The 27,509-nt window shown below is 40.0% G+C and overlaps 1 protein-coding gene across 2 annotated transcripts in view; it reads left to right on the forward strand.

Annotated features, from left to right (window-relative positions):
• Positions 1-27,430, forward strand: part of glg1a (golgi glycoprotein 1a) — a 35,223-nt gene extending 7,793 nt beyond the window's left edge. Inside the window, exons 2-26 of one of the 2 annotated variants that reach the window (XM_035155967.2) lie at positions 1,474-1,503; positions 2,131-2,217; positions 2,796-3,011; positions 5,597-5,800; positions 7,317-7,388; positions 8,506-8,692; positions 9,068-9,282; positions 10,123-10,244; positions 11,405-11,506; positions 11,887-12,040; positions 13,202-13,243; positions 14,280-14,504; positions 15,420-15,482; positions 15,778-15,891; positions 16,199-16,287; positions 17,315-17,432; positions 17,795-17,887; positions 20,667-20,804; positions 21,117-21,240; positions 21,345-21,487; positions 21,733-21,834; positions 22,090-22,197; positions 22,556-22,676; positions 23,350-23,456; positions 24,619-27,430. In XM_035155967.2, coding sequence (XP_035011858.1) covers positions 1,474-1,503; positions 2,131-2,217; positions 2,796-3,011; positions 5,597-5,800; positions 7,317-7,388; positions 8,506-8,692; positions 9,068-9,282; positions 10,123-10,244; positions 11,405-11,506; positions 11,887-12,040; positions 13,202-13,243; positions 14,280-14,504; positions 15,420-15,482; positions 15,778-15,891; positions 16,199-16,287; positions 17,315-17,432; positions 17,795-17,887; positions 20,667-20,804; positions 21,117-21,240; positions 21,345-21,487; positions 21,733-21,834; positions 22,090-22,197; positions 22,556-22,676; positions 23,350-23,456; positions 24,619-24,786 — 3,144 coding nt within the window. In that variant the 3' untranslated portion in view covers positions 24,787-27,430. The remainder of the gene's footprint in view (positions 1-1,473; positions 1,504-2,130; positions 2,218-2,795; positions 3,012-5,596; positions 5,801-7,316; positions 7,389-8,505; positions 8,693-9,067; positions 9,283-10,122; positions 10,245-11,404; positions 11,507-11,886; positions 12,041-13,201; positions 13,244-14,279; positions 14,505-15,419; positions 15,483-15,777; positions 15,892-16,198; positions 16,288-17,314; positions 17,433-17,794; positions 17,888-20,666; positions 20,805-21,116; positions 21,241-21,344; positions 21,488-21,732; positions 21,835-22,089; positions 22,198-22,555; positions 22,677-23,349; positions 23,457-24,618) is intronic. The other variant, XM_035155968.2, reaches the window with a different exon arrangement.
• Positions 27,431-27,509: the final 79 nt, after the last annotated feature.

Genomic DNA, 27,509 nt, shown 5'->3' on the forward strand with positions numbered 1-27,509 from the left:
TCTAAAGACAAGAAACTGAAAAAAATTCTAATATCTCCTTATTACTTTTGTACATTTTTACACTTTCATACATAGACATGAGAGCCCAATCCATACTTGATTTTTGCAGCTTATTTTAGGGTTATGTTTGTATGTATGTATGTATGTATGTATGTATGTATGTATGTATGTATGTTTTTTCTCTGCAAAACAGAACACATGCAAGTGTAGCCAGCTGATGACGTTGATCCTCCTCCATGTTTTTTTGGGTTTTATGAAGTCACGTTTTATCATGCAAGTTTTCCAGACCCCAGTTCGGAAGGTAGCAGTAATGCACCTCAAAGTTGTTTGCCAAGCACCATAATAACAGAGAAGTAGAAGACTCGCATGAGTTTATGTGAGATCCCAAGTCACTGGAATCGCCACTGTGAAATTGTTTCCTACAAACGTTAAGTGTCTTACAATTTTGCCAAAAAGTCTGGTGTGTGTGTGTTCTGAAGATAATAATATAAAACTGCTTAAATCTGTTATTATTGTGGCCTCATTTTTTCTAAAATCGTTTAAGAGTTGAAAATCCTCTCGTGTGCAGCAGGTCTAAAAGATCCTACTGAACATTCAGACAATAATGAAAGGCCCTTTTTCTTTTAGCGGTGGTGGTGGTGGGTGTGTCAGCTGTTTCGGGTTAGTCCAGGTCACATTTCTAAGACAATTTATTTATTTTTTTCCACCCTGTTGACCCACTGAGTCTGCTCAGTGCAGTTTATAACATCGGTCTGTCCTCTTCCCACCCTACTATCCTGTTGTCCTGTTCCTCGCGTTGACCAGGCTGAGACCTGCTCATCACACTGCGTTTACTGTCGGTATGAAGGGCATTGTAACACTAGTGTGTAAAATACACTGTAAATAGGACCTACCACGCACGCGCACAGACAGACAACCTATTCCTGGCCCATGCTGTGGCTGCTACGTGGTAAACAGTCAGAAACTCTTCATTCATTTGCAGAGTTGTTATTTCAAAGACACTCACACACACAGCAGTTGGCCCTCCTTTGGGAATACAGCAGTGATTTGGGGTTTTCTCTAGTTAAAGGGGAGGGGAGCCCATTGGTCTACAGGGGCTTGGCATCTGGTCAAGGCAGAAAGTCAGACATGTCACCTCAGGTCAACACAGCACTGCATGAAAATAACACAGAGGCCACATTGGACCCGAGAAGCTGTGTTCTGAGTCAGGGGCTGCCTCACTGGGAGGTGGCCACCTATGAAGGTGGACTCGATGACAAACACCTAAACGCACCATCACTCTACAAATAAGCTTGCAATGATGATGGGATGTGTGGGAAATTGGTTACTTGCGAAATGGCAGTGTGGTTGACCCACTGTTCTATATTTAGTGTTCAACGACCCCAAAAGACATGAAGTTCTGCAGGAATAAACTTGAAAGTATGTCGCACGTTGCACTCTAAATCACTTTCTTTCTTTCTTTCTGTCTTTCAGGAGACTGAGATTGCTGCCGAATGCAACCATGTAAGTGACTTCTGGTGCCACACCCTAAAACACAACATCCCAGCATGCATCATGTTATCCTTTAATTCCATGTGCCGTATGTGCAGTCTAGAAAATCTGACATTTCCAAAGACATATGCTGGAATATCGTACTTAGCTATTTGTTGAATTGTAGTCAGTGGATGTTTAGACAAATGGGCTAAATATGGTGCAGGGTAAGGGACAAAATTAAGACTACTTAGAAGTCAATGGAAGCTTTCTCCTTGCAGAAGCCAGTTACTGATCTGGCTGATGCAGTGCTGGAAGCACTATCAATATTGAATTTCAGCACTTTACGTTTGTATTGGTTTGAATGTTAAGCATGAAATGTCATTCTTGACCCATAAGATAGTTGCAATCTAAGAGAAGGGTAGAATGTGCATAAACTGTTTTCAGTCAAAACAAGAGTTGACAACACATCATCCACTATGACAAGTTGTACAGTTTGTATGAAAAGCACTCAGTGCCCCAGGAATCTGTCACATTTCATTCTTTTACCACATTGATACAGACTATGTGTAATTAAGTTTTTGTTAATACTGGACATGAGAATAAGAAAAGTGAAAACAAATGAGCCTGCAGTAGTTTGATGTGTCTTCTCTCCTCTAGCTGCTGTGGAACTACAAGCTGAACCTGACCACCGACCCAAAGTTTGAGTCTGTAGCTGTGGAGGTCTGCAAGACGATCATCTCTGAGGTCAGTTCCTCACACCCGATCTTTACAGCTTCCTTGCAGTTTTTTTATTTAAATTTTCAGAAAATGACAGTGATTTTATTTGTTTTGCAGGGTAGTGCTTGTAATTGAGTGTTAAAGAATCACCCCTAATCTCATCGATGTTTTCCCACTATTATACGAGCCTCAGTTTGTTTTCAGTTTTGATACAGCTGCTATTGTTGCCTAAAGAGAATTTTGAAACTATAGTCTTTTCAATGTGAGTGTGCCTCTTGGATTTATGTAAACTATTTGATGGTTTTATTTTCCGAATGTTGAATTTTGCTCATTTTAGTCAGTTCAGGTCTTCTAGTTTGATGTTCACGTGAATGGGAAAGTGGTCTCAGACACTGCATGTCACGTGTGGGAAATGAAAACTTTTTGAAGCATCTGAATCATGCCTTAATGGCAGCTCAAGCTTTCTGGACACAATGTTTTATTAAACTCACTTCTGTGCTGTATCCTTTATTTATTATTATGTTTCAAGACAAGTTCATTTGTGCAGGACCTTTCACTAACAAGGCAGTTCAAAAGCCGTGACACTGTCTGCTCTCTTCGCACAGATTAAAGAATGCGCGGCGGAGGAGCTGGGTAAAGGCTTCCTGGTGTCCTGCCTGGTGGATCACCGCAGCAACATCAGTGACTACCAGTGCAACCAGTACATCACCAAAATGACCAGCATCGTCTTCAGCGACTATCGGCTCATCTGCGGCTTCATGGACCAGTGCCGCGAGGACATCAACACTCTGCGCTGCGGCAGCATCAGCACAGGAGAGAAGGTGAAATTTAAAACCTGAACTTAGTGTGTTTAAAGATAAGAATTTGACATAGCACCAGCTGCATGCATTCACTCTAATTATATTGGGGCGCTATATACTGTAGGTTATTTTCTGTTGAATTGACTACAGCTCTCATTGAACTGTTAGGATTCTTGTTCAATATTTCGGTAAGAAAAGTAACCAAAAATCTAAATATTTCTCACAGATAAGCTATTTTGTAATTTTTGTTTGTTAATAAGTGAAAATATGTATATACATTACTGTATGTATATATTACTGTACGTATACAGTAATGCTAATAACAATAATGAGTGTACATGCTGCATACTAATAATAATATACAGTGATAGCATAGCAATTATGATAACAACAATAATATTCTAATAATGGTAATAGCTGTAATAATGCACTAGTAATAATGTAGTTATGAAGCCAGAAAGGGATTTATGACTAGCACCATATACAAACTTATGTAAGAGGTATATACATACATACACACAAGCAACAACATATTAATATATAGATATGATATATTATATGGTAAATAGTCTGTATATATATAGTGCTTTTCTAGTCTTGATGACCACTCAAAGCGCTTTAGAGTACAGTTATGCCATTCACCCATTCACACAAACATTCATACATACAATGCATCTATGGGCAGCACAAATCATATCTATGTATCAATATGTTGTTGTTTTTGTCAGTTTTTCCTTACTCTTGTTGAGGGTTAAAGGTATAGGATGTTGCTCCTTGTAATCCCTATGAAGCGAATTATAATTTGTGAATATGGGCTAAACAAATACAATTTTATTGATTAATTGAATGATTAACAGTTGAAACGTGCTCCAGTCAGTTGTATTGTAAATACTGTACAAATGTGTTGAGGCCCAGGATATGGGTAAGCAATCTAGCTTTAGTCATAATACAGCTGCCACCATGATTCATGATTTGGCCGCAGCTGTGATCCTGGATCTGAGACGATAAAGCCCAAGGCCTCAGGGGAAGAAGTCAAGTCAGTAACATGTCACCGGTCATGGACAAAGTCGCTGAGTTGTCTGACAGGATGCAGATACTTTGGTCGAGATGTGGTGTGCGGCTTGAATGCAGCTGTAAAAGATCTGGTGATCTTCAACAGATTTCTGTCAAGGACCATAATCCAAAATTGTTGCACCAGTAGAGCACAATGATTTCTTGATGGGTGTCTGACCAAGTGACTGACCTGTAGATTTCCTCAGCAGGACAGGTGAAATGAAGTCTGAACAACAAGCGGTGAAAGTGTTTTTTAGGGACTTTGCATTCTCGTCGAGCAGCTAAAGTGTTTCCAGATTTTGTGATGGGTCTGATGAACCTTTGTCACTGCTTCCACTTAGAAAAAAGCTGGACTGAGAAAAGAGAAGTTTGATGGCAGTTTGTGAGCGAGCAGAGCAAATTAATCTTTGAACGTGTTTTCCTTCTGCTGAGCCAAGCTAAACCCTCATAAATATGTTAGACATGCAGTTATTATGGGATATCACATCGTCACAATCAGAACTCAGAGCAAATGACTCATTTGTCAGGGGGAGCGAGGTGGTTTTCATTATCAGGAATTTGTCACGGCGGCTGACTTCTATGTGATCGAGATGAGACTGACTCCAACCACACTGAGAAAATGTAATACATATGGTCGTGGTGATACTATAATCCACACAGTGGAACATTTGTGAGTTTGTGTATTAGGCACGTAGATAATTATTGTTTTCATTTACAATTTTTTGTCTCTGTTTTGGTCTTCAAAATGTCAGGACAATTGACAAATACAAACAAAAGATATTTAGTTTAAAACCACAAGGGAAAAAGCAGAACACCAGATCATTGTGGCTGATGAAATGATCATGCAGTAGCTGCTGTTGTACCAGGACAGATATAGACACATCAGATATGTTGAGTTGAGAAACGTGTGGTGTCATAAAAATGGCTGCAGTGTGGATTTAAATGAATAATTTTCTGAAACTAAGGTTATTGAACTTTGGTCACTCAAACACTCAAGTAAAACTTCAAACCTCTACTGTTCCCCAGTGTTGCTGAGCACTAATGCCTGTATGAAAAATTGTATTTTCACATATGTACTTTTGTGTCACTAGAGCAGAACCTTTCTAAAGGGTCAGTTAAGCCGTATAATAATAACAACTTCGTCTGGATAATACACAGAACAAACTGTCATCAGTTGTTATTGGTTTATAATGATGAAATTGTCCCAGTGAATTCTGTCAACAGTCTGTTCATATTCAAAGTAACAAGGACATGGTTTGTTATTGAATTTGGGAAAGCTGACCCTATTAATAAGGCTTGTGAAGAAGTCAAAGCAAAGGACAGAAGCTGCTGTGATGTACTGTAGCTGTTGAAAGTAAGAGTTTAAAGACAATGTTTGTGTCTTACTAAATACACGAAGCATGAGGCTGATATAAACAGGAGTGAATGAAATGAAAGAACATAACAGAAATGATTATCTGTTCTCCTAAAATGAATCCTGGTTGTAACCGAGCTAAACAACATTGACCGTGACACTGAAATCTACCTGCTAAAACTCTTTGACCTCCGTGCAGGACGTCCACTCTCAGGGTGAGGTGATCGCCTGTCTGGAGAAAGGTTTGGTACGGGAGGCCGAAGAGCAGGCTGGGGCGCACACCATCAAGGAAGACTGTAAGAAGGCCATCATGAGAGTGGCTGAACTGTCTTCAGATGACTTCCACCTTGACCGCTACCTCTACTTCGCCTGCCGCGAGGACCGGGAGCGCTTCTGTGAAAATGTAAGGATTTATACACATCTCCACAGCACCAGGAAAAGTCTAATTATTCCTGATCTCGAGTTACATCTATTGCACTTCTGTCCGTCCTGGGAGAGGGATCCCTCACATGTGGCTCTCTCTGAGGTTTCTACCTTCTTTTTACCCTGTTAAAAGGGTTTTTTAGTAGTTTTTCCTTACTCTTGTTGAGGGTTAAGGGCAGAGGAGGTCACACCTTGTTAAAGCCCTATGAGACAAATTGTGATTTGTGAATATGGGCTATACAAATAAAATTTGATTAATTGATTACAGCTTTGCAAAAGAGCAGACTATCACCATAGTATTAATTCTTATTTCCCTTCAGTTAGACTGATTTCAGCTTATGCTACAAATTGTCTATCCTGCTTTACAATAATATACATTATAGGATGTGTTTCCCCATTTAATAGTTTTAAGTCGCTTTTGGTCGCATCTTGTTAAGCCCTATGAGACAAATTGTGATTTATGAATATGGGCTATTCAAATAGAATTTGATTGACTTAGGATGTAATCACTTTGCCTTTTCTTTTTCTGATCACTTTATTTTTATAAACAAGTTAATCAGTTGCCTGCATTTTGAAACTCATTGGTTTTTAGCAACTGTTCTACTTCATTTTGTGCTTTTTAACTCGGTTTTCAGGTCAGAAAACATACTGAATATATTTTTATGAAACGATCAGATCTAGTATGGAATTACTATAGAGTCAGTTCTAATCAACAACTCCTAATGCTGGTGATATTTTTGTTTGTTAAAATGATCTCTTTGTTAGATTAGGTGATTATAGAGTCATAGATTATTGTCATGTCATGTCATAGAGATGACAGACAACACATTATACCCCAACCAATCAAGACAGTAAACAAACATGGCATCAGAAGCAGTGTGTATGACACTGGCTGTCTTGTGCTTGGAAAAGCCTAAAAACGTGTGTGTGTGTGTGTGTGTAATCATTATTCCTCATTTGTGTACAGTTTCTCCTCTTCCGGCAGAGCGTTGTTAGCTGTGATCCATTGGTTAACGTCACAGAAATGACAAAACCCATCGTGGAAGCTTAAAAAAATCAATCATGCTCGTCTTTCTTTTAGGAAGCTCTGAGGAACCCTGGATGTAATGTCGGTTGTTGACCATTATAACACACTAACCAATCACATGTTACACCCTATGCCCATTGATCATTTCTTAATCCCATGTTTTCTGGGTTGGGTTATAATGGGGCTGATATTGTGAAGTTGGACCCCTTCGATAGGCAGCTTTGTACGTTATTTTCTAAGTAAGTGTTAAGGAGTAAATTAATTTGAGAGAAAATACATTTTCTTTGACAGTGAAAGTTTAGTTCCTGAAGATTTCTTAAACACACTTAAAGAAAATACAACCTGATTTCCAAGTCCACTGTTAATGTTCTTAACATCATCTGTGACATTACCCTCACGTCTGAGTTATTGACTGATTAAGTAACTCAAGCTGTGGTGTAAGAAGTGTTCTTTTGTTTTGATTTTCCAGACACTGGCAGGAGAGGGACGAGTTTACAAATGCCTCTTCAATCACAAGTTTGAGGAGGCAATGACTGAGAGGGTGAGTACTGCTCACAGTCCAAGAATTTATTTTCTTCACCATCTTCGAGAGAAATTTTGTAGATTTACATTTTCACCAAGTAGTTGGGTGGTTTTGAGCATCTCTAGGTTAAAATACTAATGCACAAATATGTGTATATATACTGCTCAAATAAATTATTTATTGATCTGGATAAACGAATTATTCAAGTTGAAAATCTTTACTGATGTACATTGCATAATTTGTTGAGAACTAAATGACAAAACAACAGTCAGTAGAAACAAAAATTATCAACCTATTGAGGGCTGGATTCAAAACCACACTGAAAAGCAAAGTAAATAAGCAGACCCTTTCACGCCTGCCACACATGCTCAGTGTGAACCGGCTCTCATCTGTGAAGAGAACAGGGCGCCAGTGGCAGACTTGCCAATTCTGGTGTTCTCTGGTGAATGCCAATCAAGCTGCATGGTGCTGGGCTGTGAGCACAGGTCACACTAGAGGACTCCGGCCCTCATGCCGCCCTCATGGAGTCTGTTTGTGACAGTTTGGTCAGAAACATGCACACGTGTAGTCTGCTGAAGGTCATTTTGTAGAGCTCTGGCAGTGCTCCTCCTGTTCCTCCTCGCACAAAGGAGCCCTGTACTACCTGTGCAACCCGATTGGGCTGCAGGTACCTCCTCTTGCTACCAGTAGTGACAAGGACATGAGCAGAACACAACTTGATTTGGCCTCTCCACTGCACCTGTTGTCACTTTCATTTGCACCAAAGCAAGTGAAATTGATTCACAATCACTTGTGCTTCCTAAATGGACAGATTGATATTCCTGAAGTTTAACTGACTTGGTGTTGTACTGTGACGATTAACATTAAACTTTTAAAATTCCCATGTTTACTAAAGTGTGAAATAATTTGAGGAGAAATGAATAGAAAAGGAATATTATAATATATCTATCTGTATATCTGTATCTATCTATCTATCTATCGATATAGATAATGCTGTAAATTATTTTGTTACATTGAAAACCGATTATTAACATCAAATTATGTGAGTAAATATCCCACATTAGATTGTCTGTCACATCAGAGGCAAATAGTTATTAGCGCTGTTGTAATGCTGATGTTGGCTCCATGTCCTTAGTGCCGCGAGGCGTTGACCACCAGGCAGAAGCTGATTGCTCAGGACTATAAGGTGAGCTACTCGCTGGCCAAAGCCTGCAAGTCAGACCTGAGGAAGTACCGCTGCAGCGTGGACACCAACATGCCCCGGGCTCGAGAAGCTCGTCTGTCCTACCTACTTCTTTGTCTGGAGTCCGCTGTGCATCGAGGTGAGCATCTCCGCCTCATTGTGAACCTGTCAGTCACTCTCAGTCCCAACCACCAATCACTGTCCTTGATTGTTTGTTGGGCAGCCAAAGGCCACTATTAGCTGGATTACCTGTCAGTCACTGGTGTGTTTTCACCTGTGATTTATTTACTTGTCAAATACACAATGAGCGTCTGTCAGTTTGGCTCACGTCTTATCATTAGTAAGAACTCTAAGAAGAAAAAAACCATGTGCTCTGAATGTGAGCAGCTCAGAGAAAGTGAAAAAGAAGAAATATACCTGATAATCTGATAAAATCTTTTCAGTCCAGTATTTTATACTTAAACATGCCCCCAAAGTCTTAAGTGCATGTGTGTGTATGAATGTATGTTGTCAGGTCGTGTGGTCAGTGGCGAGTGTCAGGGAGAGATGATGGACTACAGGCGGATGCTGATGGAGGATTTTTCTCTGAGCCCGGAGATAGTGCTGCAGTGTCGCAGCGAGATCGAGGGTCACTGCTCCGGTCTACACCGAAAAGGACGAACACTGCACTGCCTGATGAGGGTCGGCCGAGGAGACATGGGAGCCATCGACCCCAACTGTCAGAGGGCGGTAAGTCTACATTAATACGTACTATAATCTAGATTGGGTTGGGAATAATACCTTACCTTCAGCACCAGCAATACTCGTCTGGTAAATTTTTTTAAATATTTAGTTAATTTATATGTAGCAGTAATGTGTCAGGATAAACCGACCTGTAACCACTGGACTGAAGCAACATGTGTACACATTCAGTTGAGGCATGTGGATGTTAACCGGCTGGGAGCGAAATACTCTGGTTCTATCTCACACTCAGCAAACTAATGACATTGTTTACCCATATGTAAACAAGTTGTTGATCCAACCATTTCTCCTCAATGTGGTATCCAAGGAACGCCTTGAGAAAATCCCATTATTTGGCAGAAACGATTACTTGAACTTGAGCGTGAACTGATTCGAATATGGGGATCAATGGTCGAGGTCACTGTGACCTCACAACACACATTTTTGTCAATAACTCCTATGCCTATTATGATAAAAATACACTTGATATGTTTAATACATACATGCTCCTAAGTCATACATCTATAAATTGAGTCTGGAGAGACATGGATATGAACAGAGCCTCCGTGTTGACGTGGCAAGTTCAGCAAGTCAAGTCTGTTACAGTGAAAAGTTGTTTTCAGGAATCGGTAAGGACAAAGTTAAAAACCATGTTACTTAACAATTTTCCAGATGTCATACATTTAGTCACAGATCCTTGTTTTCGATACGGAGACCCACTGGTTATGCTGCCCTGTCTAATTTTAGCAGTAAATACTTAATTTCCCAGAATGTCTTTCAGCACCCCACAGAGCAGAACCCCAGCTGTTTTTTTTCTTTCTTGATAGGAATATTCCTCTCTGTCCTTAGCTCCAGACTCTGATTCAGGAAGCCGATCCAGGAGCCGACTACCGCATCGATCGAGCACTGAACGAGGCGTGTGAGTCGGTCATCCAGACTGCCTGCAAACACATCCGCAATGGAGACCCCATGTGAGTCGTCCTCCCACTCTTCAATGCCTTAGCTTCACACTTTCTTGGTGCTGTGTTCGTTGTAAACCCGCCTGTGGGTGGAATGTGGGCTGTTTGCTTGGCCTGTGGTAATGCTCCGAAGCTACTTCAGAATTAAACATATAAACAGTCGATGGTGCAGAGTAAAGTTAGAAAATGTTGTGTTCATCCTACCTGGTTTATCTACAGTGAAGATTTTATGGTTAATGTTTTTCATAAAATGAAACTGTATTTGCTTTATAACACGCGTGTGGCTAACATAAGTTAAAATCATTTACTTAACTGGTGTTATTGTTTTCATACATTGTGTGTCGGCTATTTCAGAGGTCTGTTAAGCAATCAACACTCATATCATCTTCAGAGTTCACACCTTTTCAAAATAATAGCGCTGCATTACAGCTGTACACTAAGCGTTATAGCAACAAAACAAAGTTGTGCTTTTACTTTGAAGACAACTTGCTAAAGAAGAATTGATTCTATTAATGTTGCTGCCGTGATGGAAATCATTGATCTGGCAGTGATTTTGCGCAGCAGTTTGACCCAGTTGGCAACGTAAAGGTCGGTCCACAGACTAAAGGCATACTGCACAGACAGCTGCTGGGCACTGGCCATCTGTTTATTCAATTTGTATTAATACTGAATGTATAGCATGTCCAAATCACACCAAAACGGCACTGTACTTTCCTGGGCCATTAACAATATGCATGTTTGTGTGAAGTCAACAAGATGAACAGTTCTCGAGATATGCGTTCCACAGATAGACAAACGTTTGTGGAATTAGTTGGTAGATATCTTGTAGCATGTGACTGGTATATTTTAATAAATCACATGGTTTTCACTGATCAAACCTGTCAGTTTGAGGGTTGACGAAATAACATGAACATGTCATAAAAACACACCTGAACTCACATGTAACTATTATTATGGTACTATTTTATAGGTATCATTATTGTTAAGGTAAAATGACCTCTGTTCATTTCAAATGATCATGAATTGATGATCATTCGGACGAGCAGGTTATACTGTGTGTTAAAATCTATATTAATATTGAACTTCTAATGATGTCTGACATCTGAGTCTGCAGTGTTGTGTTTGTTGTGTAACATCGGTTAGACGTGAATATATTGGTGTTGTTCCTGCAGGATCCTATCATGTCTGATGGAGCATCTGTACACTGAGAAGATGGTAGAGGACTGTGAACACAGACTGCTGGAGCTGCAGTACTTTATTGCCAGAGACTGGAAGTAAGATGAATGTTTTTTTATGCACAGGCACAGTAAACAAAAACACAATTGGGGTTTAGATCAGAATCTTTAGGGAACAGTGACTAAATTCAAGTAATTTTTTAAGTGTATTTCTGTTTAAATTTTAATTACAGTCGGAATTGTTTTTTAAAAAGAGCGAGGTAAAACTACACTATCTTCGCTGGTTGATAACCTTCCAACAGTAAATAGTCTGTCTTTAGTAGGTATTAATGTATGTTTTGTGTATGTATGTGGTTATTATATTTTCAGTAAATGTGGTCCGTATTGAGCCGCATTAGTACGTAATGTTTGAACACTGACACATGAGGTACCCTCAGTGAACAACCCATCTGTTAATCATGGCATGTGCTGCTGCTCAGGCTGGATCCCGTCCTGTATAAGAAATGCCAGGGGGATGCAGCTCGGCTCTGCCACACTCACGGCTGGAACGAGACCAGCGAGATGATGCCGCCGGGTGCCATTTTCTCCTGCTTGTACCGTCACGCTTACCGCTCTGTGGAGCAGGGGCGCAGGGTAAGTCTCTACTGTGATCACTCCGGTACAAAAGAGACGTTTTGTCTCATTTCCTTTTAAAATAATTTTAAAGGATTTGTTCACCCAAATGATAATACTGTTGTCTGTCTATACAGATTAAAGTTTGACATATACCAGCTCACACAATTACAAATAATTGCAGTTCTCATTCTGAACTATTTTACGCCACACAAAGAAAATTCATAATCTATTCACATGGTCATTACCAAATGATTCTGTGTTACAGGGACAAAATGTGTTTGATACTGTCACACAGGATCAACAGCAGGAATGTCAGCAATGGAGATCTAAAAAAAAAGATTGTTGAATTAAAAAAGCAACAAGCGTCAGCTAAATGTTTAAAACAAAAATATAGATATTAGGGGCTGGGACGATCAATACTAATTACTACAATACTAATAATCTATGCAAAACTACTACAACACTTTGTTGCAATTTGATATGACCATTTAGTGCAACTGTTGGTAATTTTATTTAACACTAGACAAAGGCTAACAGTTGAATCATACACTTCGATAGAACATCTAAGTCATATTTCTAAAATAAATGCTCATCACATGTCAGTCCGTCTGTTAGAGTTTCATTTCAGTAGCATACCCCTTTGTTCTGGCCTCAAGCAATGCTAATGAAAAATCTGGATGTAGGATAAACTCTGAGGTTATGGACTGATACAGAAGTTTCCTCCTTTTAGTGAAATTAAGCACTGTTATGATAAAGTCAAATAAAGAACAGTTCTGATTAAACTAATCAAAGTAGAATCACTGATGCTTTTACTCAGGAAGGAAGTGTTCATGTTGTTGCTGTGAACTTGAAAGTCTCAGTCAAGACATCCGCACAACAACAGTTAGCTGTTAGCAGAAGTCAAACTGTTACTGGTCAGCGGTGCTGTTTGAACGTGTCGATTTATTCTTTGACTGTGACAAAAGACAGACTAAGAGCTCTCCACTTCACATGCTGATGCTAATCAGCTAGCATCAGCATGATCATTCTTAATTCTGGAAAATTTAAGTGAATTACTGTTGTTTTTTGCCCCTGACAAATATACATTTATTACAGCAGGTTGCTGTATGCAGAAGATAATAGAGCCAGTGGTAAATACAGTTTTTGTGAGCTTTCTCACTGACCATAATATTCTCATAGCTGCCTGGTGGGCCAGCTGAAGCAGAAAACCAAGGTTTTACTGTGAGTATGTCCTGTTGCTAACAATTACAGTAAACCGGACGTCTGTCAAGATGACTGGTGGTTTGTTGGGGGAAGTGATTATGTTCTGGTAATTCTTCGCTGGTATTGGTGCATGTGGGAGCTGATTTTCAAGAGTAATTGGTAAACTGAAGTGAGCTACTGCACTGTGATGTGAATAATCAATACTTAGCTCCAGATAATCTTGATGTGCTTATATTCATTAATCAAATGCAGTGAAACAAGTTCTTGGTAAAATCATCAGTGTTGCATTTGCTTTAAAATGATACTCCAAACATAAATTCTCAGCCTCTGTATAAAGGTCTGGGCACACCAGAATTTACACTGCTAGATTTTACAGTGAATTTAGCAAATTTTAGTGGAATCATGACAATCAGTGGATTCGTTTTTGGGTTAACGTCAATCTGTGTTAATTTGTTTGACGTTGATGAACTTTGACATATCATTTTCATGTCATTGCTCCACAGAAGAGGAATAGGGAGTTCATCAATCACACATGTCTTGTTAAAGGCTCCAACTTATTATTTTTTTCATTCACTGATTAATTTATTATTACTGTTATTATTTTCTTGGGTAATTGTATATAAAATAAAATTGAAAATAAAACTACTTGACGCTGTTTATGCAGCCCTATTTTGGCCAAACAATGACAAATTATTCTTAAAAAAAACCTTTTTATGTTCTGACCGTGGCTCTGGCTGTCCTTGACGGTGTGTGAATCATGTGTGATAGTGAAAGTGCTGTAAAGTGCTTTTTGAGTGGTCATATATATATATATATATATGATGATGATGACCACTCAAAAAAAAAATATATATATATATAAAGTTTTTCTTTTATTATAAATCACTTAATAAACATACAAATCTGCATATTTAAAATGGCGACCTTTGAAAAATGTCTGTGTAAAGGATGGAAATTCTGGAGTGGAGTATCAGTTTAAAGCTTCAGTGAACAATAAAAGGGAGCTGTTTCTCTGGTCTTTTTCTAACTGGACATGGTAATCGTTCTCCTACAGCTCTCTCGGGACTGTAAGGTGGAGGTGCAGAGGATTCTCCACCAGAGGGCACTGGACGTGAAGCTGGACCCGGAGCTGCAGAAACGCTGTTTGACCGACCTGGGGAAGTGGTGTAGCGAGAAGACTGAGGCAGGACAGGAGCTTGAGTGTCTGCAGGACCATCTAGAGGACCTGGTGTCCAACTGCCGAGATGTGGTGGGAAACCTGACAGAGCTGGAGTCAGAGGTAACTACCACAGCTGCTGCAACTGCTGCTGCATCCCATAATACTCTGGTTCAGCAGCTAACAACACATGAAAGCCTTTGGGTCGAGCAGGCAGGAGGCCGAACATAACATAAATTCTGCTGTGGAAGTCGTGTTTTGATTTACTGCTCCTGCATCAGCCCTTATTGTCAAAATCCCATTGTCTTTCCAAGTTGACATCTTTGTCAGAATATTCTACTTGTATGGCTCCACTTTTTAACCCTGAAACGTTTTCCTGCTGTATTCTCACATTTCCCATTTGACTAGGGGGATAGCAGGAAAAGTTCAGAAAAATTTCCAAAGCAGCTCACTCCCTCTGATAGACATTTGCTTTCGCACGTGCAGCAGCTCTGGAAAATGTCACTAAAATGTCTGGTGTTCATTGCATATCTGAAAGCAACTTAAATGTACACTACATAATCATTCTAAGTGTGCAGGGCTTGTATTGGGAATGTGACAAAACAAAGTAACTAATAATAATAACGAGTACTCTACCAATATATACATGTAATGTTAACAATATAATGTATAAGAAACTGCTTTTGAAAAATGTACCTCATGATAAAGTGCTTGCTTTTCAGAAAAAGAAATGAAAATTAGTTTATGTGAACTTTTATTTACCATTTTAACTTGCAAATTTTAAGTCTTTTATATATGTTTCTCTTCAGTTCAAATGACATTTATAATTTACCATTTCCACTGAAATCATGACACATCCCAATCACATTATCTGTCAAAATAATCGTACTATGATTAATGCCGACCCTCAGGTTGGGAACTTCCTCTAACCAAATCTAATTCTTACAGTGACTATATATCAGCAACGTCAGAGCTGACTGATCTGATCTTACTGGATGTCTTGTGTTAACTGCATCGCTCCATTTGTTCTGTCCTCAGGATATTCAGATCGAGGCACTGCTTATGAGAGCCTGTGAACCCGTCATCCAGGCCCACTGCCACGTAAGTCTTTTCCAACGACTACTGAAATCCAGTTTAAGTAATAGGAAGAATTTTTGAATGTTTTGGCACCCAGAGAACAGATATGCTGCCTTGATATAAGGAAGTCCACTGTATTAAAACTGGCCTCTAAAACCAAAGTACTGAAAAGAGAGAATAAAGCAGGAAGGATTTCAAATGGACTCTAAATGCATGATGAATAAAATTAGTATTATAAAACTCTAAGAGATTTAATTGTTGCAAAGATCTCAAAAAAATACTGCCTCTTTTTTAACGTCTACATGTTTCTGTTTGTCAGGAGGTAGCTGATAATCAGATCGACACTGGTGATCTGATGGAGTGCTTGGTTCAGAACAAACACCAAAAGGAGATGAATGAGAAGTGTGCGGTGGGAGTGACACACTTCCAGCTGGTGAGCAGGCCGGTCAAATTCTGCTCAACACGAGAAGTCTTAAAGGTTCAGTGTGTAGTATGCAGTGGCTTTGAGTGGTGAAGCGTGTAGCAGAACCAAAGGTCCTTGAGTAAGAACAAAGGCAATAATCCCTTTCAAGAGCAAGTGTTTGGTTTGTCCGATGTTGGCTGATAGATCCCCCTAAATCCTCCACACTGGACGTTTAACCCAATTCTCAGTTATATCACTTAAAATGAAGATGCAACTGTGTAGGCATTTGTTTTCTGTTAAATCTGTCACTAATACTAATGTCTGTTTCTTTCCTCAGATTCAGATCAAGGATTTCCGTTTCTCCTATAAGTTCAAAACAGCCTGCAAGGAGGACGTCCTCAAACTGTGTCCCAACATCAAGAAGAAGTAAGACCCACACACTCAATCATGAGAAAAAAAAAGGCTTCAGACAGATACAGCAGAATTATTATATATATATACACACACACACACACACACACACACACACACACACACACACACACACACACACACACACACACACACACACACACACACACACACACACACACACACACACACACACACACACACACACACACAGTTATTGCTATAAAGCAATGCTAATGACAAACCTGTCATTAGGATTGACTGAGGTCAGTAGATAATAGCCTGATATCGAGGTCTTCTACCTGTCACTTGCAGTACTGTTTGAATTAAGTTATGTAAAGTACTGTTTTACTTACCTTAAATATGTTACTACAATAGCTCAGTGTAAACTATAAATGAAACATGTATTTAGGAGTAAGGGTGATGAAATAAAAACAAACTGTTATATATGTGAATTATGCGATGAGAAAATCTGTCTGTTCACAGCTGAGTCTCAATATTTCAGTTTTAGCCACATCTTGTAAAACAGAAATGTAAAACAAGCTTGGTGCAGTTTATAGCAGATATTTTGACAAACCTGAATGATGTTACCAAAAATCATGAAATACCCAAAATCCAACTTAATGTCCAGAGGCAGGTCGTAGCTCAGGCGTTGACTCCTATCAAATAGCAATGGCCCAAACCAAGCTCATACATAAAAAATGTATGTTGTAGTGATTGAAATTAATGTAGGTTTCAGACGTTAAAGTTACAAAAGTGATGTTTTTAAACACGTGCGCACACAACACTAGAAGCGCACAGTCAGGACATCAGGGTTAAAGTGAAGTTTACCTCTCCAGTTATCTAAAACAGCCCATGAACATGTAAAACCTGGGATGAAAGTGACAACGGTTAGTTTTTTATGGGCTCACAGGACAAAATGGTTGGAAGCCAAACACTTTCTTTTTGCTGTTATTTCCACAACTTATTAACAGACTCTCCATAGCGAGAAGTAAAAACAATCCGACTGAGTTGAATGACCCTATGTTTTCCTGTCATTCAGGGTGGACGTAGTGATCTGCCTCAGCACCACAGTGAGGAACGATACGCTGCAGGAGGCCAAGGAGCAGCGGGTGTCTGTCAAATGTCGTAAACAGCTCCGGGTGGAGGAGGTAGAGATGGTACGTTCACTGATGTCTCACAGAGACGGGGAGTCTGTAATAACCCCAACAATGCTCACTGCATTAATGAGACAAAACAAGTCGGTTGACCTGAACACAGTTTTGTAGTCAAACTGGAAAGTTACAGAGAGTTGTGTAAACCGTGCTGTGTATGCTAATTGCCGAAACATTATGGGTTTTACCTTTGTGGCTGATCGATATATGTTCCTCCATAAGGCATGATGAGAGGTGTAGTGGAATTGATGCTGGACCTCTACATTTTCTGTTTTGTTTTTTTCATGCCTACACACATTAAACGTCAGCTTTTCTTTGTGTGTCCATGTTTTCTGTATGTCTACTAAATCCTTTTTGAATCTCTGCAGTCGGAGGATATCCGTCTGGAGCCGGAGCTTTACGACTCCTGTAAGCAGGACATCACCAGACTGTGTCAGAATGTGGCTTACGGCAACGCACAGGTCAGGAGACACACATGCAAAAGCACTAATTTCTGCATGTTCACTTCAAAAAGACACATTTCACCTTTAGTCAAGTTATCAAACCTTGACACCTTGCTAAAATGTGTCTACAACATTTGGTAGTTTCATTTCAGTTAAATTTACATTTTCAGTTACATTTCAGAAATGTTTTAGTCATAGGATTGTGGTCAGTTCAAGTGATTAAATATTGAGAAACATTCTTCAGTCAGTACAAGTAACTATAGTTTTAGCATTGATGAGCTGAAACAGTTGTGGACGCTGTCATTTTCCAGCAGATGGCAGGTCCCTGCCTTAAAAAATAGTTTCATTTCAGGGAAAAACTGAAAAATCATCTGAAATATTCTTAGGAAAATTCACAATTATGTTTCTCAGGTAGTGAAGTGGAGCCATGTCTTAATTTGGCTTTCATGAGAGAAATGTTCCGACTTCATGTGATAGCAACTTCTTGCCACCATTATTAGATCGGGATTACATGTACGCAAGATATCTCTGGGATCTTTGAACCCAGCACTTATTTACCCATATTTTTGGCTGTAAATAGGTATATAGTATGATATGGATTTTTTTCGGCCGATACCATAACCGATAACGACCTGTTTAGCATGGCCGGTACAGATAGCGATATTAATTTCACATTTCTGCATATTAAATAGATGTTCATAGCTTGTAGCTTATTCACACCTGAGGGTAGAATGGCTAAGATATAGTAAGCAAATATGCATGATTTAATATTCCATTGTTAACGCAACAAAAACAGCTCTGACTCAGATCTGAGTGTTTATTTAGTTTTTTTGTGAAGTACATCAGAAAACTTCAAACAAATTTAGGTTAGAACATTTCCCCTTCAAAATAATTTAAATAAAATATTTTGACATCTCAAATAAGACATGTCAATGTATTAAAATAGTAATTTAAATCAAATAACGTGCATTAAAAATAAAGGCTATTATAGAAGTAAAAGCATGATTAAAAACTGACCAAAGCACATGGAATATTATGCTCAGTAAAGAAAAGGAAAAAGGTTGGGCAGAGCTCGTGTACTTTTAGTGCATGAGAGTGAGGAAGGTTTCTCTATACTGTGGCATTCATGTATGTAATGTTTTGCATAAAAATTCTAAATATATTAAATGCACTGACAATATCTCTGACCAGAAATGTCAACACAATTAGTTGAAACAAAGTATAAAGTGCACCCTTCATTGAAAACATAAAGGGAGCCTCTCTACATCTCACTGTAAAGTGTGCGCCATACAGCCCAAGCTTGCAACCCCACAGTCCTCCATAGCCATGGTCATAGTGCGAGCATTGTCCCAAAGTACAAAGTGAACCCTCTCCTTTGTTATGTTCCACTGCCTGAACATAGTTTCAAAAGCTTCACAGCTGCCGCACTATGTGACCCGGAACACTCCTGCGCATGAGACAATGTCCGTTTCATGTTTAAATCATCATCCAGCCACTGAGCCATCAATCTACGCATACTCACTGGACTGACGTCTGAGGTCGATATGTCAATTGTAACTTATGTTACTTACATTGGTATCTATCAGACTATGAATGTGTGCGACGACCACATCATATAGGTCAGGCAGGGACACATCTGAAAAGTAGTGGCGACTTGGCCGAGTTTGTGCTGATGTGCCATTAGCCGGCAAAATCCTTGGTCTTCTAGCACGGAAAATGGCTGGTCAACAAGAGCGATACATTCTGTGATTTTGTTATTAATTTCTTTAGCCTTTGGACTGTCTCTAGCAAACTTCCTGCAGTTCTCAAATGCCTGCTGGATAGGCACTGCCACACTGACCCTCGCTGTGGCCTTTTTCCTCGTCACGATGATGGACTCTAAGGTGACTTATGAGATTGGTAGTGATAGAATTTGCAAATGTTTTTCCCCCTCTCGGAACCTTTGTAAAACATTTATTGCAAATTGTAAAACTACAGTCACTCTCAGAAACTGTGAAAAACGTATTTTCAGTTCCTATGTAACACGGGTATGGACTGGCGCGGTATAATGACATCATGACCTCCGTTTATCAGACATTCAATCGGCTATAATTTCATTAACCGATCAATAAATAATAATTTAAAATTCCCATTATCGAGCAGATAATGTATCGGGCTGATATATATATCGTGCATCCTTAGTTGTAAATGATTGACCAGGAAAAAAATATTCTCAATTTGTTCAGTATTAATCAAGTATGGTGAACCAGGCAACTGCAAAACTGCACTGCAGTGTAAACAGCTTTTGTCTATATCAGAAGATGTGGATTGCAGTGTTGTTTTTTGATACTAACAGACTCAGATTATTACAGACAACGTTATGGACCAGATTACTACAGAGACATGACGTTATGTTGAAGAGAGGGATTTTTTTGTTGAACCAGAAACAGCTGTTGTTTATGTTCAAAGCCACTAGACTCAACTGATGATACCATAACACTGATTTGTTGATATTATTATATTATTTACCAAACTTATCTTGTCCTATAACACAATTTGGATGAAGGGTCAATCACTTGATTGAATTTCCCTTGATGAAAGAAGTACATTTGATCAACAGTGTGTGCATTATACACAGTTAATACTTTCTTATGTGCATGGTCTTTGTGTTGCTTTAAAAAACAAGACATGTACATTTTAAGGTTTTAAAACCTCCTTGCTTTTCTGCTTTCCTCATCAGTCCACTCTGTAAGGAATGTTCTGTATTAAATACAAATGACTCACCAATGATCGAATCTGTTCACGTGTGTCACTGTAGGTCATTGAGTGTCTGAAAGAGAACAAGCGTCAGTTGACTTCTCGCTGCCACCAGCGGATATTCAAGCTGCAGGAGGTGGAGATGGTCGATCCTGAACTGGACTACCAGCTGATGAGAGTCTGCAAACACATGATCAGGGTAGGTCCACTAAATCCTTAACAAGATGATGGACCTGTGATACCCCATCTGCTGCTTCTGATGGTAATTTGTCACTTCCCAGTTAACACATGTAAATTTGGGTGAGCTGAATATTTTTGTAAACATTCCACCAAACTGCATTTGTCACCTGACTATTTTTGGTCCTATTATCATCGAGTGATCACGTAAGTTGGATCAGTTAAATTTCCTGAAGATGGATTATAACCCTGAAATTGTAGATCCCCCAAACGCACATTGTTATGTTATGTTTGTTTTTATGTATGTAACATGTATGTTTATGTTTTTTTACAGCGGTTCTGTACAGAGTCAGAGGGGAAGAACGTTCTTCAGTGTCTGAAACAGAACAAGAACGGTGAGCTCATGGATCCTAAATGTAAACAGATGATCACGAAGAGACAGATCACCCAGAACACAGGTAAACAATCTCACACGTCTTTTCTCTCAGCATCATCAAGACCACAAGTAGGACTGCTGACTTTTTCTTTGTGTGTGTGTGTGTGTGTACGTGTCCCTGTCCAGACTACAGGCTGAACCCGGTGCTGAGGAAAGCCTGTAAAGCCGACATCCCAAAGTTCTGTCAGCCCATCCTCAACAAAGCAACCGCTGACAGCGAGCTGGAGGGTCAGGTCATCTCCTGCCTCAAACTCAAATATGCCGACCAGGTGAGAATCACAACTCTCTATAAACTATACAAACATTAGGACTGTTGTGCAGTTGTTTTTTAATTGTAGTTTGTACGGTGATATTTTGTACAACCAACAGTAAAATGTTTTGTGTGGACATGAATTAAGAGGGGGAAAAATATCCCCTAAGGCCTAAAATGTAGTTATCACAAGGCTCTATTATTAATCCTTCAAGTGATATTTACCACAAATGTATTCATGCGTGTGTGTGTGCGTTGTGGCAGCGTTTGTCTACAGACTGTGAGGATCAGATCAGGGTCATCCTGCAGGAGTCAGCGCTGGACTACAGACTGGACCTTCAGCTGCAGATCCATTGCACACAGGAGGTTTATACATTTCTGCTTTCAAACAACACACTGTGAAAACGCTGAGAATTCTGAGTGTATGTTATTGTAATTTGATTATTCAAAATGATAAATTAAAATAAAAAATAAAGTTTTTCAGTTCTTTCATGCACACTAAAAAGCTGTGCTACTGGTCATACACAGCATTTTGACAACAAAATGTTGAGTTAAAATAGAAATTCATACAAACAATGGCACCAATGTGAAAACAATGACAAGATGTCATCTGGTGTGTAGATCTCCAGTCTGTGTCCGGAGGAGGCAGCAGCTCAGGAGCAGACGGGACAGGTGGAGGAGTGTCTCAAGGTCAACCTACTAAAGATCAAACAGGACCCATGTAAGAAGGTAAACCAACCCACTGCTGCCATCACTGATTACTGAGCAGAAAGGTTAACCCCAGCGACATGACGTACAGCCAGCACAGATGCTGATTTATTAGATTTCAAAACAATTCCCCATTTCTGCTTTATATAGACTAAGGAAACACATTTTACAATGTTTTACCTCTCTGGATTTTAATTCTAACATATGAAATCTTTTTCTTTTCCTCTTTCTTACTCCTCATTTACCACATGATGCTTTTTCCTGCTGACCTTCCATTTCCTCCTCCACATCTTCATCATCTTTGGCCTTTTCCAAAATATTTTTCTCCTCATTGTCTTCCTTCCCCTCTTATTGCCCTGCCTCCCTCATCGCCCTGCAGGAGGTGTTGAACATGCTGAAGGAAAGTAAAGCGGACATCTTCGTCGACCCTGTCCTCCACACAGCCTGCGCTCTGGACATCAAGCACCACTGTGCCGCCATCCCACCTGGCAGGGGCCGCCGTGAGTTCACAAACTACCAAACACCTCAGCTGTGACGTAGACACGAAAAATATAAAGTCCCCATTTTATTACTAGTAGTGAAGGTTCTGGTGATAAAAGATCTAGATTATTGACCCACAAAAAGTCTGCTTTTATTTCTTGATATTATTTCAGGGACAAGTTATTGATCCATTTAAAATTAGAGTGCTCCTATCCTAACCAACCAAAGCTGAATTACAGGGAATAAGTACCTGCAAAATATAAGCACAAGTAAAAACATAAAACTAAATGCCATAATAAAACTCCTACGAACCTCCAAACAATATAAAAGTAGTTTAAAAGTAAAACTCCAGTTCACATCATCTTTGCAACGCTCTGGTTATACTGCCATATTCCACAATGCCATATTTGATAGTCATAGGGGAGACAGTGAAAGTGGAGGAAACAACATGCAGCGAAGGCCCCAGCTGAAACTGTACCAGTGATGTTGCAGTTACATGGTTTGCATGTTAACCACTCTGTTACCAGAAGCTGCCACAAGTTTAATTATATATAATTACACCTAAAACAATTTCAAAAGTAAAGACTGAGTGGCTTGTAACCATCGACTCTAAATCATTTAAGCTCATTCAATGCAGCTACAAGTCAAGATAACACATTAATGTTAGTAATGTTGCGTTTTGTTTTTCATCAGAGATGTCTTGTCTCATGGAGTCGCTGCAGGACAAACGCATTCGTCTGCAGCCAGAATGCAAGAAGAGACTTCAGGATCGCATAGACATGTGGAGCTACGCCGCCAAGGTACGTGACCCCCGGCTTCCTCGCACTGTCAGCGAAACCGTCCAAACACTGAAAACACAGACGGCGGTAATGTGATAGAGCAGGAGAAACTCTGAGCTCCTCACACCACAACACAAAATAACTACAAAAACAGGAGCTCTGCTGTTAGTTTTCTCAAGTCTGTGGAGACAAACTTAAGTAACAGTATCTACTTATCAATCCAGCAGAGGAATTGCCGAAGTCATTCTGCTTCATTAACCTCACTCTCAAGGTGCTTTTTATTCTGAAATTGCTTGATAGAATTAGCTGCAGAAAATCTTAGATTTGCATTTATTGAAATAAAGTCAACAAAACTTGTCATTTTGAAATTGATTTATCGAGCTGCACAAACCTTCATTGGTTTTCCATTAGAGAAACTGCATATTTGTTTACAGCATATATTGAAATACAATATAGTACAGCTGCGTTAATCAAAATATTACAGTTATGAGAGGTCCCCCACATCCCCCCCACCCTCTTTCATCCCCATTTGTTCCCTTGAAGTCCATGTCCACCAGAATTACAATGTAGTGCAGTGACAATTCATCGGGGATAAATGAAGCAGTGCTAATATAAAACAAACAAACAGACGAGAAAGAACATTCAAATAAATAAATAAATACATAATGGAGGTGAAATGATTTCAAAGGTATGTAATAAGCTGTAGACAAGCTGGTTAAAATGGTATTTAATTTTAGAGTTGTTTTACAACATCGGTTTAGGGGACCTTTTATTTAGATTTTTTTACTGAAAGTTTTTGTTTGAAAATTGGGTCCTTTAGTTTCCTCAGTGGCAGAGATAAGCCAAACTTTATTTTGGCAAAGCTTTGTGTCATTTCCTGTTCCCCAGTTATTACAAGCTCCAAACTTTCTCCATGTTTACCTGAAAAAAATCCTGAGTGCTAATTCTTCAACAGGGCACTTTCTTTTGTCCTTGAATATTGTAAAGCCACCACGAAAATAACTGAGGATTTCCTCCAGAGTTTTAACTTTAAAAATCTTGACGCCTATATATAGGTATTCTTTTAATGTGAGAAACTGCAGGCAGTATTGAGGTTTTTTTAACAGGAGCTTAGTATGAAAACATTATTTCTGTAAAAGAGAGTATGACATGACTGTGCTGTCTTGTCCATACGATCCGGCAGGTGGCTCCCGCTGAGGGTTTCTCAGACCTGGCCATGCAGGTGATGACATCACCGTCCAAGAACTACATCCTGACTATGATTGGTGCAGGTGTTGCAGTGCTCTTCCTGATGGGGCTGCTTTGCGGCCGTTTCACTAAGCGTGTCACTCAGGAGCTGAAGGACAGGTAGACCACGCCAACTCTGGGGTCTGGACACACCCACAGGAGAAACGACCACAGCTGAAATAGGACCACCCCTCCCCCATCATTTAACCCCCCTGACAGCCACAGATACTCCATCTGCTTCTCCATTTTGCACCCCTGTTTCATTTTAAATCACTTCCTGCTTCTTCTTGAGTGACATCATTCACAGTCTTGCAAGTGAAAGTGGGCGTGATCAGTGACTTGCCTGCGCTACATGTGACCCGCCCACTCCCCAGGAAGACCACATCCATATGGATTTTTGTTCAGATTTTTTTTCAATACAGAGTGCCGGGTCATCCTGCTGTTTTACCTGCGCTCACCAGATGTAGATGCAGTATTACTTGACTATTTTTTTTTTCTTCCTCCCCCTGCCCCCATTACCATGGTGGGAGGGGTCGGGTTAGGAGGGGAGGGGTCGGAGGTAGTCTGGGGTTTAAGGATACGGGGTCAAAGGTGAAACTTTAGGGGAGAGGGATGTGGATGAAAATGTAAATGTGTAGAAAGTGGGATGGGAAATGCTCATGTATAGAGACACAGTGTGTGTGTGTGTGTGTGTGTGTGTGTGTGTGTGTGTGTGTGTGTGTGTGTGTGTGTGTGTGTGTGTGTGTGTGTGTGTGTGTGTGTGTGTGTGTGTGTGTGTGTGTGTGTGTGAGATGCGTAATGCAAACTGTCTTTGAACCACCACATTCTTTTAGTTTGTCCTCCTGCTTAAAGGTTTTTTGGATTGTTTGGCTCTGGATATATCAATCCCAATTTAAACAAAATTTTTTTGATGATGTGTTAGAATTTATTGCCATGGGACTGCCAGGCGGGTGGTGCCAACCAGCCAGCCCTCCACCGAGCCACAAAGATGAGAAAAAGGGGGGCGGGGGAGCCAGCTCGCTCAATGCAGCCCTAAAACATTAAAGCCTAATCTGTGCCGTAGCGCACCACATCCACCTGCCGCTCCCAGTTTAGCTGATATCACAGTTTTAGCAACTGCTTGGGAAGTTCTGGCCTCGTTCCATCACGCCACCGGATCAATAGTGATCCCTGTCTGAACCTGAACTGGGTGGAGCAGACATACTGGGAAAACTGGCTGTCTCGCCACCCTCTCCCCCACTCATGACTCGCAGAGTGGCTGTCGGTGTCACGCTGGTTGGCACAGAGAAGCTGAGAGCAATGCAGGAAAAAAAAAGAAAGAAAGAAAGAAAAAAAATACTTTACATTATCATAGAGATGTGAACATTTTGTGTAAAGATGATACTGGAATCATTGCACATTCTTAGTTCTTTTTTTATATCTATAAATATATATATATTGTTTTGTCATAGCCTTATTTATTTGTTTACTAATGGACAAACTTTTTTTTTAATGATTTGAATGTTCTCTGGTTGCCTTTTCTCCAGCGAGCAAGTGTGGGAGGGAGGGGGGTGAAGGTTTCGGCGTCCTCAAGGTTTCAACTTACTCCAGCAGACTGATATTTTTTTTCCCACAGGGGGCAGCAAACGCCTCTTTGGTCAGCAGAGTGAGTTGTCACAGTGTCCAGAACACTCAGTGACTGTTGATCAGTGAGGCTCCACATAATCTGAGCTTGTGACTGAAAAAGACAAATCCGGTCGTTACATGGATGTCTTGAATGTGATGATACTTTGGGAATGACCACTGCTGCTTCACTATTAAAACCAATCAGTGATGTGGACATGAAGACCAAACAGGAAGTTTGATTAAACTGTTACGTATTGTTCGGTTCATGTAAAAGATGTTGATTTAACTCTGTACAAAACAAAACAACTGGGCTGATTCACATAATATAAAAAAAAATGCAATGGTCAAGTTTGAGGCGTTAAAGCAAAGCAGGCATCTGTGTGATATTTAGCATTTTAATTCTGAGTCATTCAATTCATTGGCTGTTTGGCTGTGTATTTGATGCATCATTTGGAAATTTGAAGGTTAATGTTGGAGGAAGAAGGCAGACAAGGTTTCGCTGTCAGCGACTTTGCCGACTGTAAAACCACCAGAGGGGAATGTGTCCTCTCCCAGCTCGAGCCTGTCATGTGCACTCGTGCACTGTACTGCGTGACAAACTGGAAGCTACGCACCTTGCAGTTAGACTGAACTGTTTTCCTTTCTAGTTGTTGCAGCTTGGTGAGGTGAGCGCTGCCCTTCCTGCTTGAAAATGAGACGCTCTGATTCGTTCAACTGCCTTTGCGGTTTTTTTTTATCCCCCATTTGACATCAGTTTTATCAAAGCGTGCCTACTCGCCGTCCCGCTGAGGGATCCCGCTGTACAGAACATCCCAGAACCCCCTGAGGCACCCAGCAGAGACGCATGTGGGCCTGTGAGTGTGTGTTGGTGTTTGATGGATGATGTGTGTTTGTGTGTGTGAGTTGCCCACAGATTTCGGACCGAATGCTGCGTGATCTCCAGTCGATTCCTTGCGGTCTTAGTTGTCCCAGGTGATGGCGACCAAAACGTTTGATTTAAAGTTTGTGATGATAAAGATGTTTTTGTAAACAATATTTTGTGTCTGAATCCGTGGAGCTCCTCAGTCGTCATCTGATTTATTTTCTCCCTGTACACTTTTTTTGTTCTGTACAGATGAAAATTGGAAAGTTTGTTAATAATAATAAAGTCTGCAAGGTTTCTATTCCACTGTCATGTCTGTTTATTTCATTTAATTTCAACGAAAAGTATTGTGAGCACGTGTCTATTAATTATTAATACCG

Source organism: Hippoglossus stenolepis, chromosome 5, assembly GCF_022539355.2.
Source record: "Hippoglossus stenolepis isolate QCI-W04-F060 chromosome 5, HSTE1.2, whole genome shotgun sequence".
Lineage (NCBI taxonomy): Eukaryota > Metazoa > Chordata > Actinopteri > Pleuronectiformes > Pleuronectidae > Hippoglossus > Hippoglossus stenolepis.